We start from the raw sequence: 18391 nt of genomic DNA on the forward strand, positions 1-18391 counted from the left end.
AAACATCAATGCTGTAATCGCAATAAAAGATTTCTCAGAACCTTGTTTTCATTTCTAATTTGACGTTGTACGTATTTTGTAAACTTGCACCGCGATTACGCTAGTAGTTGATTCATACATAAGCAAGATTGGTAACCGAACTTTGAGACTTATTGTGCAATCGCCCAACCTTGAGTAGAACCAAAGTGCATGCTGATTAATAGATCTGCTTTCATTTATCTTATTATTGTAAATCGTCATAGTTAATGTTCTGTAATTCACAATTATCAAATAACTATGAAGAAACAATACTTCTTTGCGATCTCAACTTTTATTTATACAATTATTGGTACAAATGGTAAGTGTCTCGTTTCCACGAAGAGTTGCTTTCTAATTTAGAATTTGCTTAATATTATTATGCAATAATAAAACTGTCAATAGATTCATATTAGAAAAAAGAATTATTAATTATGTAAATATAATTTCAATTTACCGAAAATTATTCATTTGTCATTTGTAAAAGAAATATAATTGATTTTGTGGTAAGCTTTCAAACGATGAATAATATCTCAAATGATTTGCAAATAAATAAGATTTCTTGTTTGCCTCTAGTACTTATTTTTTGTGAAAAACGGTTAATTTATCACAATACACTAATTAATAAAATTGACATTAAGGAAATCAGTCAGTGATCAACAGGAATATTGAAACATTTTTTTGTTAGCTAATAAAAACTTTTTTAATGGAGATATCGTCAGAAACCTTATTTTACACTGAAGTACTCGGACTAAACTGAGTTTTTGTTATGAGTGACAGTGCTACTACACGGTCACAAAGTCACCGGGTATATATATATATATATATATATATATATATATATATATATATATATATTAATTGCAAAACTTTAGAGCCATGCACGATTCTAAATATTAATATAACGAAAAACGTTAAGGAGTCATTTGGTTCGTTAAGATGCGTAATATGAAATGAGCGGAACATTTCTTTTAACTGTTAAATGTCGTTCTTTTTTAAATAAAAATGTGCGATGCATACATATTCTTTTTGGTCTATGAACGGTTATTTTATATTTTTTAACGATTATTTTTTGAAATTGTCCTACATGCTTACTATGTAAATTTTATGAAAATTGATCAACTATGCTATATTTATATATATCAATCACAGCGATAGATCAATTCGGTTTGGTTATGACGTGCCCTAATATTTTGCTGCCGACCAACAACTGTTCGAAATCATCAATGATTTGTTAAGTTCTCTTTGAAAAAGTCACTTGTCAGAACGCTCCTAAATAATTGATCAGTCGTAATCTAGGCGATAACAATTACTTTATACCAGGCAGCTACACAAATTTTTCGAGTAGGAAACCAATCGTAGAAATTATTACTGCATGTTTTTTCATGCGCTGTGTATGTAGTGTATGCATATGAGTCCCAATACAATAGAAGAAAAATAAAATTAAAGACAACGCGGATTGATTTATGCGTTATATGTAGCTGGTATAGTAAACAGAGTAACATTTTTAAAGAATAAAGACAAAGTTTACCAACTGCTTTATAAAAATGACGTAGAATAAAATTGGGACATAGTATTTCTTATTTGAGAAACTCAAATTTTGCAGAAACATTAAGTGATGAACAACCAGTGGTCGAGTACTACAGTTTTCAAGATATTCAATATGTATTTTTCTCCCAAAGAGTGCCCTGGGAAGAAGCAAATATACTTTGCATTTCTTTCGACGCCAAGCTCGCTATGTTAAATACTAATCTAAAAGCAACTAATGTTGCTCAATCAATGGCAGAATCAGATATAGGTAATATTGTCTATTCACATATATTTATCATTTGTAAATTGCAGAAACCAAAAATATAGAAGCATTACTGAAAAAGAACTTACAAGATAATATTAACTTTGTGAAGAAAAACCTAAGGAGTAAACATTTTTCAGCGTATTCTAAGTAAAAAAAAATATTAGATATACTCATCGCGGTATTTCGTTCCATATAGGCCTTTTCAGCGAAAAAATTTTTTAAATTTTACAAATATTTTCTGATTATATAACCGACTTAATGATACTTAAGCTGGTCTATCGAATTACCTTTTTTGATGTGCAAAAATAACCACTTTCAACATTTGTAAACGATCATACATTCGACCGAAAGCTAATTTGTCAGTCCACGATGACATATACGTCGACGATTTTTTACAATTACGTCACTTATCGCTAGACATTATAGAATCTGAGTTGTCTTATCGTATACTCAAATAAACTAATTATTTTTCCAATCAAACGTTATCATATCAGCTTCACATGAATTTCAATGTTAAAAAAGTTTAATATTATTTAAATATGATATATTTGCAAAATTTGGCGTAAATTATTTTGTAAATTAAATATAAATATAAACTACCGCGAGGAATGTTCAATGAACTGGAAAAAAAATTGATCAACATTTTACCCGATATCAAGTAGCATGATCACAGCAATTAATTTATCGTTCACGTTGTTGTATTGAAAGTAATAAAAAATAAAAAAGTAGCAGTCTCATTCGGAGATTGATCATTCTTACGAGTCAGCCAAATATGACAACCAGACCTTTTAAGAATAATTTCTGATAATTTTAAACTACATTTTATATTTAACATAAGTGCATCATTGAATATATCGACTGAAAATATAATAGAGACCTATTTTTAAAGCAATGGAAGGTGCTTGGTTAGGTGGCCGCCGAATCCACTCAACTTGGTATTGGATCGATGGAATAAATTCCAGTTCATCTCAATACGTAATTCCATTAGATCCAGACATAGATGATTTTCCTCCATGGTCTCAAAAACCTTTCAGGGCAACGAAGGAATGTCTCGCTATTGGCAGGAAATCACATTCGTTGCCAAATTTCATTGATTTAGATTGTAGACTGTTGAGACCTTTCGTTTGCGAGAAAAGTAAGTTGCAAGATTGCTTTCACGTTTATCAATCGAAACTTTCATTCATTAAAAAATGCGTTTAAAAGAGTCTGATGATTCCATGAAAAGTCCCGTTCCATCAAAATGGGTAAAAATCAACCAACATGTTTATACATTATACCACGGACGAGTCACTTGGGTAGAAGCAGTTATATTTTGCCGCGCACAAGGCATGAGGTTGGCAATTATAAACAATCAAAACGTCATAAATGCCTTATCGAGCAGTATGACGCAATCTCGACCAGGTTCAGCTTAGTCTCACTTTATTGAAAGTTCATTTCAAAACAAATTTCTTATCATTTCGAGCAATCTTGCAGATTTCGAGAATGTATGGATTGGCGCAAGATATTCTTACGGTCAATGGATATGGTTAGCAACTGGATCCATTTTGAGTTCACAATCTGATAATTCTGGCTATCCTCCTTGGCGTTTCGGAAAACCCGCAAAAAATACCGGGTGTCTTTTACTCGACAGGCATCTTGATGATAAGCCAACTTTCATTGAGATGTTTTGCGAGGGAAAAAGGGATTTTGTATGTGAAAAATGTACGAACATCGATACGATATATTTGTCATGATTCTGCGTATGAATATCGTAGCGACTAATATTCACGAGTGATATGTGATGCATTTCCAGATCCAGAGGGAGAACTTGAAGTTTGGATGAACAAACCCATCAAGTTTGTTTACGACAATATTTCTGTAACAGTCTATCCTATGGAGAAAACCTGGGATGAAAGTAGAAAATATTGCGAGGAAAGAGGTAGTGTATTGAGTTACATCAATAATTGGCAGCTAGTTGATATAATAGTCACTGCAATGGGTGATCATCCCAGAGGTAACCATTAATCATAACACATGGGAACAATATAAATATACAGCTGGTTTATCGAATCATCTGATGATTTCCGTTTGTTTTTTTCGTTCTCTAGAAATAAGCCACATATGGCTTGGAGGATTATATAATTTGAATTTTAGTGAATGGAGGTGGATCTACAATAATGAAGTAATACCCGCGAATAACAATAACATGGACTTTCCACCTTGGGCAAACAGCATTGTCGACAGCGATGACTTTCTGGAAAATTCAGTTTGCCTCAATTTGGACCGTATAGATCATACACAACCGCGTTTCTATGGCCTAAATTGCGATAGCAAGCAAGCTTTCGCTTGTACGACAAGTAAGCTCGTACTCAACTTACTTACTTACTTACTTACTCTCAATTCAAGCTAAAGATAACATATATTCTTTATTTCTAACACAAACCCTCAAATAATTAGTAAATAATCAATAAAACATTACTTTTATTAACTGCAAGTACTATTCAAGTTATATCGTACGTACAGCTGTTGGTAAGGCTTTTAGGAAATAGTTTTATTTGGTACTATATTGCAAATACGGAATGATCAAATAAAAATATACTAGCTCGTATTCTCTTATGTTTTTGGAATAATAGTTAATCCGTTATGTCCGTGAATGACACACAGCACTTATCGTTTTTCATGAATAGATTGCGAAAATCCGCCACCTGTAGCAAATGGAACATGGAACTGTATAGGTAATAGTTACAATATTAAGGATACATTGAACACGTGTTCTCTACAATGCGACGAAGGATATTTCACTGCGGGGAAAAAAAATGTTGATTGTTCACCTCAAAATGGCTGGTTTAATCAATCCAATTGGTTGGAATTTCCTGTTTGTTTAGGTAATACATGTACAACGCTTATGGTAAATTATATTTGCAATATTATAAAATATTAAAGATAGTTATCATTAAATTTATATTTTTATATGAAGCTTCATCAATTTTCTTGTATTGAAGTTCATTCTTTACAATCTCAAAACTATCAATACTTTCTTCCAGATATGAAAAACTATTGGAAGAGATTTACAAGGTCTTTAAGACAAGATATGCAGAAAGCTTCTGGATATTATATTCTGTTATCTCATTCTAATGAAAAATTCAATCACCTTGGTTTACAATTGACACGGAAATTGTTAACTTTATTTCCGTAAGTGTGACTAAATTGCAGATATTATGTCAAATAATTTTTACTAATTTTATTATTTCTATTTTAGTTTGAATGCACAACGAAGAATGGGTATGACAAATTACTTTAAAACCATTAGGAACAGCATTCCTTTTAATCAAAGTGACACATGCACGGCTTTACAATTGCTTTTGCCAAATGATAAGTTACAATCAAAAGAATATACGAATGAATTGAATTACACAGATTGGTTCTCAGATATAAAAGTAGATGGTCGCAATGTTCTTATAAGTAAATTTCATTATTACTTGTGGTTACACTACGTAATACGTTTGCATGTTCGTATGTGTATATATGTGTATGTATTTGTGTATCAGAGGCAAATATGGATGTATTCTAATAATTTCTACAATTTCTTCAGTGCATTGTTTTCGCGGTTCCGCGCATCTTTCAAGAAATTCTTGTTAAATGCATTGTAACGAATATTGGTTTTGTCTATTTTTAGTTGCCATTCTTGATTCTATTGTTGCCAAACACAATCAAGAGATTTTATATAAACTAAAGATGGCAGGTCATTCCATAGTAGTGATTGGTTTGGATGACGACTGGGAATCTTTGACGCCTTTGGCAACAGTTAGATTTGATGGACATTTTAACACGTATCTCTTCAATGAGGAGGGATTTGAAACAGTCATTGGCAATCTGAAACGTAAGAAAAATCGATCTCATTTTTTTAACTAATTTTTATTATACATTTAAGTTTACTTTATGTATAAATGACTAATAAGATTTATTTATAAAATAGCATTTCATAATAAGTTAATAAAAGTACAAGGGTTGGATAGAGTGACAGGCTATGATTCAGTGAAAATAACAATCTATAGCAACGTATTAATAACATAAGAATATCATCATTGATTCGAATAACATACATAATAATTTTCAAGTAAACTGAAAAATATTAGACATTTCATTCAATATAATTTTTTTTTTAACTAATTGTTATATATAGTACATTTTTACTGGTCGACACATAAAATAATCAGAACTAATGCTGTTTGAAAATTAAACATCTAAAACTATTTAAACTAGCACATTACGTCATCAGCAAAGGGTAGTGAGTGTAAAGTGGATGTTTAAGAGGATTTGTAAATTTATCCCACAATTTTCCAACTATAGTATTTTTATAATCAAACGCGCTAACAGAATAATTGTACTAAGCAAGATGAAATTATGAAATGCTTGATAGTAGCCATTTGTCATAGACATGAAAAATCGTGGGTACCGTGTAAAAATGTTTAAGGGTGTTGCCTAGTCGGCGGGGTAAAAAAATTGCTATTTTTTGGATTTTTTTTGAGTAGATTATGAAAGATATGGATATAAAAATACATAGGTATAATAAATTAGATCTTAAATTCCAAAAAAAAATATTTTTCTTATTCATTTTTTTCAAGTTTATTGTACGAAATACGTAGTTGAATATTGAGCGGTAATTTCAAGACAGCTTAGTCGCAACATGATTTCTCAGCAACGGCTTATCTGAAACAAAAAAATCAAAGTGTTTTAGATTTGGTATGATAATAGCTACAGAATGGACCATAATTATTAAGTTTGGGCTAATTTTGTGGATTTTACTTAATAAAATGTGAAAAGTTGAAAAAAACGGCTTTTTTTGGCATTTTTTGGAAAAAAAAAATAGTAAAAATCAAAATTATAACTTGTAAGTGGTCCACTTTGTGGATAATTATGTATAGAATATGTGGTCTAAATTTCAAAAGGATCGGTCCACTGGTTCCGGAGAAATCGTGTTGCAGATCCGAAAAAACGTTGTTTTGAGAAAAACGCGTTTTTAAAGTTTTTTTAAACAAAAAATATAAAAAATATCTTACCAAAATTTAATCTGCAATGCCTGCACCGTATGAAGTACCTTCTGATTGATCGAAACCTTGATTTTCTTCCAATCTAGCCTTTTTTCTCGCTGTTCTAGACTCTTTGGAAGTATTCAAGCAGGTATACGAGCGGTCGGGTAGGATCGTTTCGGTTGAAAAAAAATACACTTATACTGCTCCGATCTTTATAAAAATTTAACACAATATTCTTACATACATATACATTCGAAAAATGTAAAAAAATCGATTTTTTTAAAGTGCCCGACTAGACAACACCCTTAAGCTCAGGGTAAGCAAGACAATGATATATAGCAGACGAAGTCTGATTAACGCAGGCTCAGTAAAGTAAGCGTGCTTCAAATCTTGTCTCGCACTAGTTTGCAAATAGATTATAGTATAGATGAGGTTATAACCTCATCCCATCTATCGACTGATCTAACTTGAGTTAAAAATTAAATAATTTTCTCTCATCCGCTCATTCTCTCCCACGCCCATTTCGGTGCTTCGCCGCCATCATGAGCGGGTCTCGCGGGTCCGAAAAAGGGTATATAGCGCGTGTCGGTTCTTCGCCCCCGGCCATCGATCGTTTCCGTTTGCTCATGTCCTCCTTTTCTCCTACCTTTTTTAAATAGACGCTATTACAAGTTACGCAACTTAATCCTATGTCCCTAAACTAAGATTTTGACGCCGAGTCGCAAACACATTATTTTCTTTTCGTCTTGCACGCGCGACAGGACGCGGAAAACACCACCAAATTCCCGCAGAAAGAGCCGATAATCGCATCAGCGCGTCATAATTTATAACAAACAGACTTGTCACTTGCCCGATATTCTTTTATGACCGTATCTCATTTTTACATTGATTGCGCGTTTTTCTCCTAAACTAAATGACCAGGAGGGTTTCGATGTATTTCTATAGGCGCTAATTCTTACCGACGTATGTCTAGATCTTCAGATATTTGTCTTTCGCGTGCCTACTTTTTTCTGATTGCTATCCGCAATATTAATCATCTTTTATTACATTATACATTGCAAATTAAACAAAATTTGATTATTGTCATCTGAAAATGCGATCGCTTTGAAAATACGCTCTCCTAATCGCTGCGTTCGATAAATCTTCAATTCAAAAAAATTTTAATATTTACATGAAAAAATTTTTTTATATTCGATATTTCCTTAATAAAGTAAACATTTAAATTCAATTTCCATCATATATAATACGCTATTCACACAATAATTAATGTTGTAAACATATTCAACATCTCCAACTCATTTCAGATTTAAAAATGATCAAAAAAATCGATGTCGGGTTGCTGATCTTGTCTCCCTAGGTGGTGGATAGGAGGGGATAGAAAATAATTTCAGGGCAAATCAAAATCAGTTATACACATTATAATACAAACTTGGTGTCTCATCGTTAAAAAATTTAGTTATACCAAGTTAATAACAGGATAGTGTTGAAAGGTGGAGGGCGGTAGAGGGAGAGGAGGAGAATGACTGCGAATTTTTTTCTCACACACACACACACACACACACACACACACACACACACACACACACACACACATACACACACACATACACACACACACACACACACACACACACACACACACACATACACACACACACACACACACACATACACACACACACACACACACACACACACACGCGCGCGCGCGTGTAGGAAGAAAGATATATCAATAAAGATAAATCAATAAAGAGTCTTTCAATTTTCAGGTGTGAAAGATCAACATCCGATATGTGCGTATCTTAATGTTTTAATTAATATTCACATTGCTTCCACCTGATTGGTATTTAAGTGACTTGTTATTTTCCATCAGGCAAGGAGAATAATGATAGCTTAACTGGATATACAGTAGTACATGAACCATCCAGGACATTTAAAGGTTAGCGCATCACCCACAAGTTAGCATATTGATTTACATATTTTTTTTGTTATCAATTTCGAAATTCAAAAGATTTAACAACCTTATCGAGTTAGAAAAGATTAATTTTAAAAAAGCTAACTCCAAATTCATTTTTTGCAATTACTGGAGAAGTTATGCTTCAATCAAGGGTGAGGAAATGAACCCATTCCACGAATATACGCTTTCAAATGAGCCTCCGCCGCCACTAAAATCGGTTGAATAGTTTGCAGACGTATGCCCGAACGTATATTAAAATTGTTCAGCCAAAGTCGAAGAAAACTTATAAAGCTAATAATTCTCGTGTATCATTGCGCTTTAATCGCTGATAATTTTGGTTTGCAGTAACAACAACGCTCCAGCCAGAGCAGATAACGGAAAACAACGTTAATATATTGACATCAATAGATAGCCTAATTTCCCAAATGGCGACGGAGATCGAAACAAATAGTTCAGAGAAGAATCCAATTCAGTCCAATGAAAAAACAACTGTTATAAGCGAAAATTCGAATCAAAATATTGACGTAAATAAAAATTTGCATGAAAGGGACAGTAACGAAACGGACGAATCGCCAATTGATACGCATGAAAGCATATTGTCTGATAATCTGGCAAGAATTAAATCAATACTATCACTACCTTAGTATCAGCATCAAATAATATAAGCTACAATTCATGTAGCCACAATCACTTTTTTATGGTAAATGTTTTTAATGATATATCGGATATTTCGAATAAACGTGTTCAAAAGATTCAATTTACAATATTAATCCTTTAAGGATGTTTTCTTGGCTGTAGGGGTGCTCAACCGCGGCTGCGTGCGGAAGGATTATAAACAGATTGAAGCGGAAAAATTCAGAACTGCTTCTCAGAGCGTCTATTTTCTTACAGTTACTTGAAAAATTTGATATGTGCTTTTGTTTATTCATAAAAAAATATAACTTTAAAAGTTACCAAACGTGTGACTTTGATAAACAAAACTATGTTACAAACTTTTGAAAATCTAAATTTTTTCAACACGACTTTGTTTATTGACATCCCTAAAATGTATATACTAAATATAAAGTTTTAATATTAAAATGAGAAAAATATGGATGGAAGCGATCCGGTGAAACGGCATCTCGCGACGAACGTGATTTTTAATAATATTTTTGTTTATAACACTTAAAAGAGAACCGGTTGGTATTATTTTCAAAATGACAATCTATGCAGCAAAAAATACGCTTTCTTTATTCAGAGTATCGCGATTTTCTAAAGAAGCGTTTTATGTTGTTTTTTGGCTAGAATACATTAAGACATGGTTCCCCATGTATTTCTTCATAAGAAGCAAAAAAATCATCTTACTTTCGATAAAAACCATAGAACTTTTCTTTAGAAAATCGCGATACTCTGAGCAAAGGAAGTGTATTTTGTGGTATATAAATTATCATATTGAAAATAATACGATTCGGTTTTATTTTAAAAGTTGTAAGCGAAAATGTTATTAAAATTGCGAGATGCCGTTTCACCGGTACGCTTCTCTATTTTCTCTTTTTAATATTAAGACCTTAAATTTGATGCACATATTTTAGGGGTATCAATAAACAAAGTTGTGTTGAAAAAATTTAGATTTTCAAAAGTTTGTAACATAGTTTTGTTCATCAAAGTTACACGTTTTGTAACTTTTAAGGTGATAATTTTTTATGAATAAACAAATGCACATATTAAATTTTTGAAGCAACTATAAAAAAATAGACTATAATAGATAAATAAACGCAAGTATCCCCTTTTCCGCACGCAATTGCGGTTGAGCACCCCTACAGCCAAGAGAACGTTCTTAACAACCATAGATGTCATTTTTTAGACATGTTTTTGATCGCAAAATTCACGTGTAAAACGAAACAATAAATTGATCCAAGGAACCGTCTTTTATGTTTCTGGGTATGCTGAATATGAATCTGGGCTCAAAATTCAAAAACTTTGCTTACAAAATTCAATATGACGGATTTTTTAGAAGAAAATAGTGAAAAACTTAAAAGTTTTTTATTATTAATTTTGTTCTAGCATAAAACACGCCAATATCAACATCTTTCTTCAATCATCGATACACAAAATTGTTGAACTTTAACAGAAAATTTTTATATATAGGCTTTTTTTCTAAAATGTCGGATAAAATGCAAAAACCTGAAAAAAAATTCATTTCTCGTTACCATTGTTTTTCTAAAAAAATATTAGGTTTAGGAAAAAGTTTTATAGAAGAAAAATGTCTTAAAATTTATCAAGGAACACTTAAATTTTTTCAAATGTTTTTTTCAAATGGTGAAAATTTTTGATTTTTCAAAAAGCCATAAAATTGATATTTCCAAGAGTTATAAAAAAAAAACTGAAATATTTCTAGATTATTCTTTGGCTAATTCTATGACTTTTTATTCTTATAAATTTTTTCCTAGTCAATAGTTTTCGAAGAAAATATAAAAAATGCAAGTGTTCTTTAAAACATTATAAGAAATTTTTTTTCTTTAACCCTTGTTCCTAAACTTCATATTTTTTTATAAAAACAATGATAACGAGAAAAGAATTTTTTGCAAATTTTTGCATTTTATCCGTCATTTTGAAAAAGAGTTGCTAAAGTTCAACAATTCTGTGCTCCGATGGTTGAAAAAAGATTTCGATATTGACGCGTTTTATGCTAAAAAAATGATAAAAATTTGTTGAATTTTTCACAATTTTTTTTGTAAAAAATTTGTTATATTTAGTTTTTCAAGCAAAGTTTTTGAATTTTGAGTACGAATTCGGATGTAGCATACCCAAAAACATAAGAAACGGTACCTTGGATCACTTTGTTATTTCGTTTTACACATGAATTTTGTGATCAAATACATGTCCAAAAAATAATGTCTATAACCGTTAATAGGTTTAATAATTACAGCTAATACATATTAATCAGTCATGATTTGAAACATAAAGTGTTGTAAACCAGATTTGTGTACATTAAATAAGTAACAATAAACATCAAAAATATTATATATGACATGATTTACAATATGGTATACAGATTATTTCGTGTTTCAATATAATCGTGGTCAATACAGTAATGTACAGTGTTTTTATACAGCAATTTTACAAAAAGTTTATTACACAATATGATGTGCAGTTTATTATTTTATTATATTTTTGTTAAATAAGATGTAGGATATTTATTTATTTATTATTTTTTTTTTTTTATTTATTTATAATGTCACATCCCCCTTTGTGGGTATTAGCGACATTGGTACATTAGTTATTTACATGAGATGTTTATAAAAAAAAAATATTGAATATAAAATAATGTTACACATGTAATTTCGCTATAGAAGGTTCGATAGTATTGTTTTTTTTAGAAATTGGATTACTTTTTGGCTTTGCTGAACATCATTAAGTAGAGTTCTTATTTCACTTGATAACTTTAGTATTTGTCTTTCATTTTCATATTCCGGGCAGTGTAGAAGTATGTGTTCAATATTCAGTCTTGTTTGGCATTTTTCGCATTTAGGTGGTTCTTCTTTTGTCAGTAAGTGCTGGTGTGTTAAAGATGTGTGTCCTATTCTGAGTCGGGTGATGACGATTTGATCTCTTCTATTGAAGTGGTTTGTTGGATTGGATTGGAAGACTTGATTTTTTATTTTTCGTAATGAACATTGGTTAGATTCGTTAATCCATCTGTTGTTTATTTCTTTGTTTATCTCGTTTCTAATTATTTGGAGGCCAATGCTTTTATTTATTTTGCACTGAATCAGATAATTTAGTTGGCAGGCCATTAGGGCTGATTCTTGGGTGATCGAAGTATTGTTGGAGTCGGTCCTTTTTAATTTAACAGTTCCTTTGAGGGTTGTTAATTTGTTCTGAATATGTTGGATGAATGTGTTCTGTGAGTATTCCAGTTTCAGCTGGTTTAATAAGTCTTCGGAGGTCGTAAAAATTACTGTTCTATCAGTAAAGGCGTTGTTACATAAAATGTGTAGAATTAGGATTTCCTGTGAGTGTTGAGTTCCATAATGTTTTGGCAGTTTTAATAGAATTTTCTCTTGTGAGGGTAAGTAGCGGCGGCTCCGATGCTGTTCGGTAATAAGGTGATTCCTGTGTATATGTGAAGTGGGTATGGAGAAAGTTTAGTTTGATTACAGGGGTTATTTTTATCATTCTTGTTATCTCTCTGCTTGGTTGTTTGATCCGTGTGTGTGGTGATGTATGGAAGAAAATCGTTGTAACTTAGTTGATAGTCATTGAGGTATTTTCTTGCTCGATAATAAAAGGGTTTTCTTTGTCGTGGTTTATTGTCGTCATATATGTTAATGTTTTTTGTGAGGAGGTAGTGCGCTTGATTGTTTGGTGAATGGAGGATTTTGATTGCGTAGTTGAGGACCAGCTTTTTCCTTCTCAAGGATAATGGAAGCATTTTACTTTCACTGAGGATACTGTGTATCGGACTAGTTCTGAATGCTCCGGTAGCTATTCTCATGCTTTCGTGTAGAATAACATTTAATTTGTTTAGGGTGCTTTCACTGGCAGATTCGTACGCTATGCAGTCGTAGTCTATTTTGGATTGGATCAGTGCTTTGTAAGTGTTGGTCAGTATCTGTTGACTTGCACCCCAGTTTCTTGCAAATAGGCATTTCAAGGTATTTATCCGTCTTATGCACTGGTTCTTTAGCTCTATGGTGTGTGGTTTCCACGATAGTCGTTTGTCAAAGATGACGCCTAAAATTTTGACTTCATCGACGGCTTGGATGGGTTCGTTGCCAATGAATAGTTGAATATCCTTATTGTGATTTCCGTAGTTCTCGAACAGTATCGCTTGACATTTTAAAGGTGAGAATTGAAATCCGGTAGTGTTAGAGAAACCGATTAGTTTATTTAATACTTTTTGCATGAGTTTGGTAGTAGTTTTTATATTTTTACCTTGTAACAGTAATGTAATATCATCAGCGAAGGCTGAGCATTTGATAGGAGCTTGTATGAGTTGGAAGATGTCGTTTAATGCTATAAGAAATAGAGTCACGCTGATTACGGACCCTTGTGGGACTCCATTTTCGATCTTAACCGCTTTCGACAGTATGTTAAGAATGCGTACCCTGATGGATCTATTAGTTAGAAAGTTTTTGATGAAGTAGTACATGTGTCCTGTAATTTTGAGCTTTATTAAAATTTTGAGGATTCTTTGACGCCAGAGTATGTCGTAGGCTTTATTCATGTCTAGGCAAACCGCTAATACATGTTGCTGAACTGCAAATGCTTCGCATATATTGGATTCAAGTGTGGCCAGACAGTCCGATGTGCTGTATTTTTCTCTGAATCCACTCTGGCAGTTTTCCAAAATGTTTTTAGTTTCAAGAAATTGTTTGAGTCTTTTATTTATAATTTTTTCGAGTAATTTACACATGCAGCATGTTAATGCTATTGGCCTGTAGCTGTTTTTATCGTGCTTGCATTTGTTAGGTTTTAGTATTGGTATAACAGTAGCTTGTTTCCATTCCTTGGGAAACAGATTTCTTATCCATATTAGATTATAAATTCCTAATAGGCAGTTTATGGCTCTCGGTGGGAGATGTTTGAGAAATATGTTAGGTATTGAGTCAGGCCCAGGGCTTGTATTTTTGCTGTTTTCAAGTACCTCTATTAATTCATTGATGGAAATTGGGCGGTTTATCATGTTGTCACTGTTGTCGTCTTGAGAAATTTCTGTTGGTGTTTGGAGTTTTTTGAAAGATAGGAATTCTTTCGTGAGATTTCCGTCGCTTGAGTTTTTTGCAAATGATTCTGCCAATTTATTGGATATTGCGTATGGATCATTTACTATAGAATTATTTTCTTTTAGTATTATTGTTTGATGGTATCTTTTACCTTCGATAGATTTGATCTTCTTCCAGATTTCGTTTAGAGGTGTTTGATGATTCATGGATCTCAAGAACTCCAACCACGATTCATTTTGCTGACTTTTATTGTTCTCTTGGCTATTGCTTTTAATCTTCTGTGTTCGATTTGATCTTCTAGTGTTTTATTTCTCTTCCAAATGTTGAATGCTCGTTTTGAATTTTTGATAGCGATTTCGCACTTTTCGTTCCACCAAGGTGTGTTATACTTAAGGGTTTTCTGGGTACTTGTGGGTATGCTTTCGTTTGCTGCGTAGATGATGGTCTCTTTGAATTTTTCTATGATGAGGTTTATGTTAATATTGCTATTGCTATTGGGTTCGCTGATTAATGATTCAAGCACGTTAATTTTGGAGTTAATGACTTCTTGGTATTTATTCCAGTCAGCTTTATAGTATTTCCAACGATTGATTTTGATAGCTGGATCTGGGTTTTTGTTGGAGAATATTGTTGTAACGAGAGGGTAGTGATCGCTTCCGTACAGATAGTCAAACGCTTCCCAGTTGAGTAGCAGGGCCAAATCATTGCTACATAGCGTTAGGTCAATCGAACTAAATTTGCCAGTAAAAGGGCTGCAGTACGTAGAGGCACCGTCATTGAGTAATTCGATATCATTATTTGCAATGAGCTCTTCCACAGTTATGCCTCTATTATCAATTTTATAGGAGCCCCATAAGGAGTTATGGCTGTTAAAGTCACCAAGAATTATAAAAGGAGCAGGAAGTTGGTTCACTAGGTTTTGTAGCATTTCACTATTGATATTGTATCTGTTGCTTAGATAGATGTTACAGATCGTGATTAGTTTGTTGTTTATAAGCGTTTGGGTGGCGACTGCTTCTATCTCAGTGTTCAGAACTAATTCTTGGCTATATAGCTGTTCTTTGACTAGTATGCATACTCCGCCACTGGCTATTAGACAATCTTGTCTATTTTTATTGTAACATGTGAAGTTTTTGATTTTAACTTTTGCATCGTGTTTTAGATTTGTTTCTTGTAAACATATAATATCTGCATTTTCTTGGCATATGAGGGACTGTAAGTATTCGAATTGTTGCGTTAAACTATTAATATTCCACTGAATAATCTTAGCCATTTTCTATAAATTAATCTTCGTGATCGGAGCTGTTTGGTGTTGGGTCAGGTGTAATATCCGCATGTGGTGATTCGATGCTTTTCAATAGTCTCGTGCAACGGTTTTTGATACTTGAGTTGCGTACGTTCGGGTGAATTTCTTCTTTGATGAACTTTTGGAACGCCTGAAGGTCAGGAGTATATTTTTGAATTATTTCAATGGGGTTTCTGACTTTAAAGGTACTTTCAAGGAGACTTTTGAATTGGTCATAGTTGAGCAATAATTCGGTTTTATTCAAATATCCTTTAATATTGCGTAGTTTAATGTCAAGTTCGTCTTCGAATTCGTCATCCTGTTCTACCATTTCGACGTCGGTACCGCCTTCTAGGTTGTTGTTTTCCGTTGCCTGATTTTCCGATTTATCATTCGGTATATCTACGTCTATTTTAGTCAATTTGCGCGCTTGTTTGACTGCGGTCTTATTGGATCTGTTTTTGGTATTAGCGTTTTCGGATTTGACGGTATGCGATTCATTCGAGCTACTATCAGAGTGTTGTCTTTTCTGTGCGGGCATTATAGTGTTACCCGGCGTGTTTGGTATCATAGATACGTTCGCACTTTCCGAATCAGCTATGTTTAGTTCGGTGTGATTAAAGTTTACATTGGGTGTGGTGGTGCAGTCTTTCATGAGATGGCCTTCTAAGTTACAAGAAAAACATTTTATTGTGCCTGTACTCGAGTAAATGAAATAGCTAACTTCATCATAATTTATTTTTAAAAAGGTCAGAGATTTTTACGGTATCTTCAGGTTTTACATATACTTGTTTGCGCCAACTACCTACGTGTTCGTATCCTTCCTACGTAATTGTAGCTTTTAATTGCATTACAGGTGAACTTCTGTTTACTGATAGTTTGTCGAGAATCTCTTCGAATATACAATTTGGTATACTTGGGGACACATTAGAGAAAATAACTCTCTTAAATTTGTTTACTAGTGGTCTAATAGGTACACTTTCTTCGCCAATTGTAATTGTTTTATACTTATCAGTTATTTCGTTGACCAGTTCTTTTGTTGTGAGGTAAAGGCAGATTCGATTTTTAGATATTCTGGATGCATGCAGTACATTTTTAGGTGTAACAATTTCTCCGATGGCACATGTATAATCCGTGAGTGTGAGTTCTCCTACGCAGTCCATGAGGATTGCTTGGTCTCGTTTTGGCGTCTGGTTTTTTTGTGTGATTAAGGCGTAACTGGTGTTTGACGGGTCGATTGTAAAAGTTGGAACTTTATTTTGTTGTTTGGTTTGAGTAGTTGGTGTTATTTTGGAGTTTATTGCACAGACACTCGCGTGAGTGCGAAGAAATTATAGGGCCAAGCCCGTACACGCGCGATACAAACGACAACACTTGCGAAGAGTAATAATAACACGTCTGATCGCCACGAAAGCCACACGTGTACTGGGATATTTATTTCTTTTAAAGAAGTTATTAAGTTTTTGAGTGTTTCTTCTTTTTTGAATATATTAATAATATTTTCTGGGATTTTAAACTTTTTCTGTATGATGTTGTATTTTGAACATTCAATGATGATGTGTTCAAGTGTCAATGTAGTAAAGCATGAATCACATTGGTTGGGATCTTTTTTTGTAATGAAATGACAGTGTTTTAGGTTGGTGTAACTGATTCTCAGTCGGGTAAGACAAACTTGACTTTTTCGATCGAAATTGTACGCTGTACTTTTTTCGAAGAAATCCTGAGTTATTTTGTGTATTTTCATTGGCTCTAAGTTTTTCTAATTTTCACTCCATTTCTTTTTAGAAGCAGTAATCATTTTTTCTTTTAACTTCTAAGTGATACGTTGATATTTTTTTATTTGATTCTTGATTGAACGTGGCTTTTTTTGCAACAATGTCAGCTTCTTCGTTACCGCTGATAGATGAGTGAGATGGGATTCATATAAATATTATTTTGAGATTTGTGTTTTTTTCACTTAGATAGTTTAATTTATTTATTATTTGTCTTATAATCGGGTGAGTAGAGTGTGTAATCTGTAGAGCGCTTAATACACTTATGGAGTCTGTGAAAATTATGAATTTATTTTCTTTTGATTTTTCTTTATGTTTTAATGCTTTCAAAATAGTAAATGCTTCAGACGAATAGACAGAGTACTCATTAGGTAATGTATACGATAATTGGATTGTTGAAGTTACGACTGAGCAACCGGTGCCATACTCTGTTTTTGATCCGTCTGTAAAAATATATGTATAGCTAATGAATTTGTGTTGAATTTGCGAGAGGGGTCAGCCACCGTGCGCCTTGGGCTGAGCTCTGCTAATTTTTATTAGATTCTATCGCGGTAAAGAAAGCCGGCGCTGACTTTCACGGGCCGACGTTCGCTCTGGTTGGGGAGGATGATTAAAATAAATGAACTCTTTAATTAGAATATTATACACTTGGTGATCTCATTTATTGACGCCCTTTCACAAATAAACGCTACAAGATTCGTTTCGCCGTGGCGAGCGCACTCGCTCAGCCTTTCCGCGACCAAAGTTCGCGAGATCACACGAGCGAGATCGCTCAGCGTGCGCGATAAAGTACGCTTAATACTCTAAGATTCGTAATCGAGCGAGATCTGGCGCGATAGATTAAATT

General features: G+C 33.1%; 1 protein-coding gene across 3 annotated transcripts; it reads left to right on the forward strand.

Annotated features, from left to right (window-relative positions):
• The first annotated feature begins 193 nt into the window (after positions 1–193).
• LOC131672431 (uncharacterized) lies at positions 194–11763 on the forward strand. Of its 3 annotated transcripts, none has more exons than XR_009302623.1 (15): positions 194–337; positions 1622–1813; positions 2700–2945; positions 3014–3211; positions 3284–3511; positions 3603–3803; positions 3898–4146; positions 4477–4674; positions 4834–4981; positions 5049–5251; positions 5466–5669; positions 8592–8615; positions 8696–8761; positions 9125–9479; positions 9559–11763. XR_009302623.1 is itself a non-coding variant. In XM_058949638.1 (14 exons), the coding sequence occupies exons 1-14, from the start codon at positions 277–279 to the stop codon at positions 9421–9423; spliced, it is 2517 nt and encodes an 838-aa protein (XP_058805621.1). In that variant the 5' UTR covers positions 194–276; the 3' UTR covers positions 9424–11763. The 3 variants fall into 3 exon arrangements, 1 of the variants encoding a protein (XP_058805621.1); XR_009302624.1 differs by having other exon boundaries at positions 9578–11763; XM_058949638.1 differs by having other exon boundaries at positions 9125–11763.
• The last annotated feature ends 6628 nt before the right edge of the window (positions 11764–18391 follow it).

This window comes from Phymastichus coffea, unplaced genomic scaffold, assembly GCF_024137745.1.
Source record: "Phymastichus coffea isolate CEN01 unplaced genomic scaffold, Cenicafe_Pcof_1.1 PCOF00150, whole genome shotgun sequence".
Classification (NCBI taxonomy): domain Eukaryota; kingdom Metazoa; phylum Arthropoda; class Insecta; order Hymenoptera; family Eulophidae; genus Phymastichus; species Phymastichus coffea.

Excerpts from the sequence above, each read along its gene's own strand:
- LOC131672431 (XM_058949638.1), top strand. The coding sequence starts at position 277 with ATGAAGAAACAATACTTCTTTGCGATCTCAACTTTTATTTATACAATT. Across the intron at positions 2,946-3,013 it reads ACCTTTCGTTTGCGAGAAAA|AGTCTGATGATTCCATGAAA; the intron begins GTAAGTTGCAAG and ends TGCGTTTAAAAG. Across the intron at positions 5,252-5,465 it reads TGGTCGCAATGTTCTTATAA|TTGCCATTCTTGATTCTATT; the intron begins GTAAATTTCATT and ends GTCTATTTTTAG.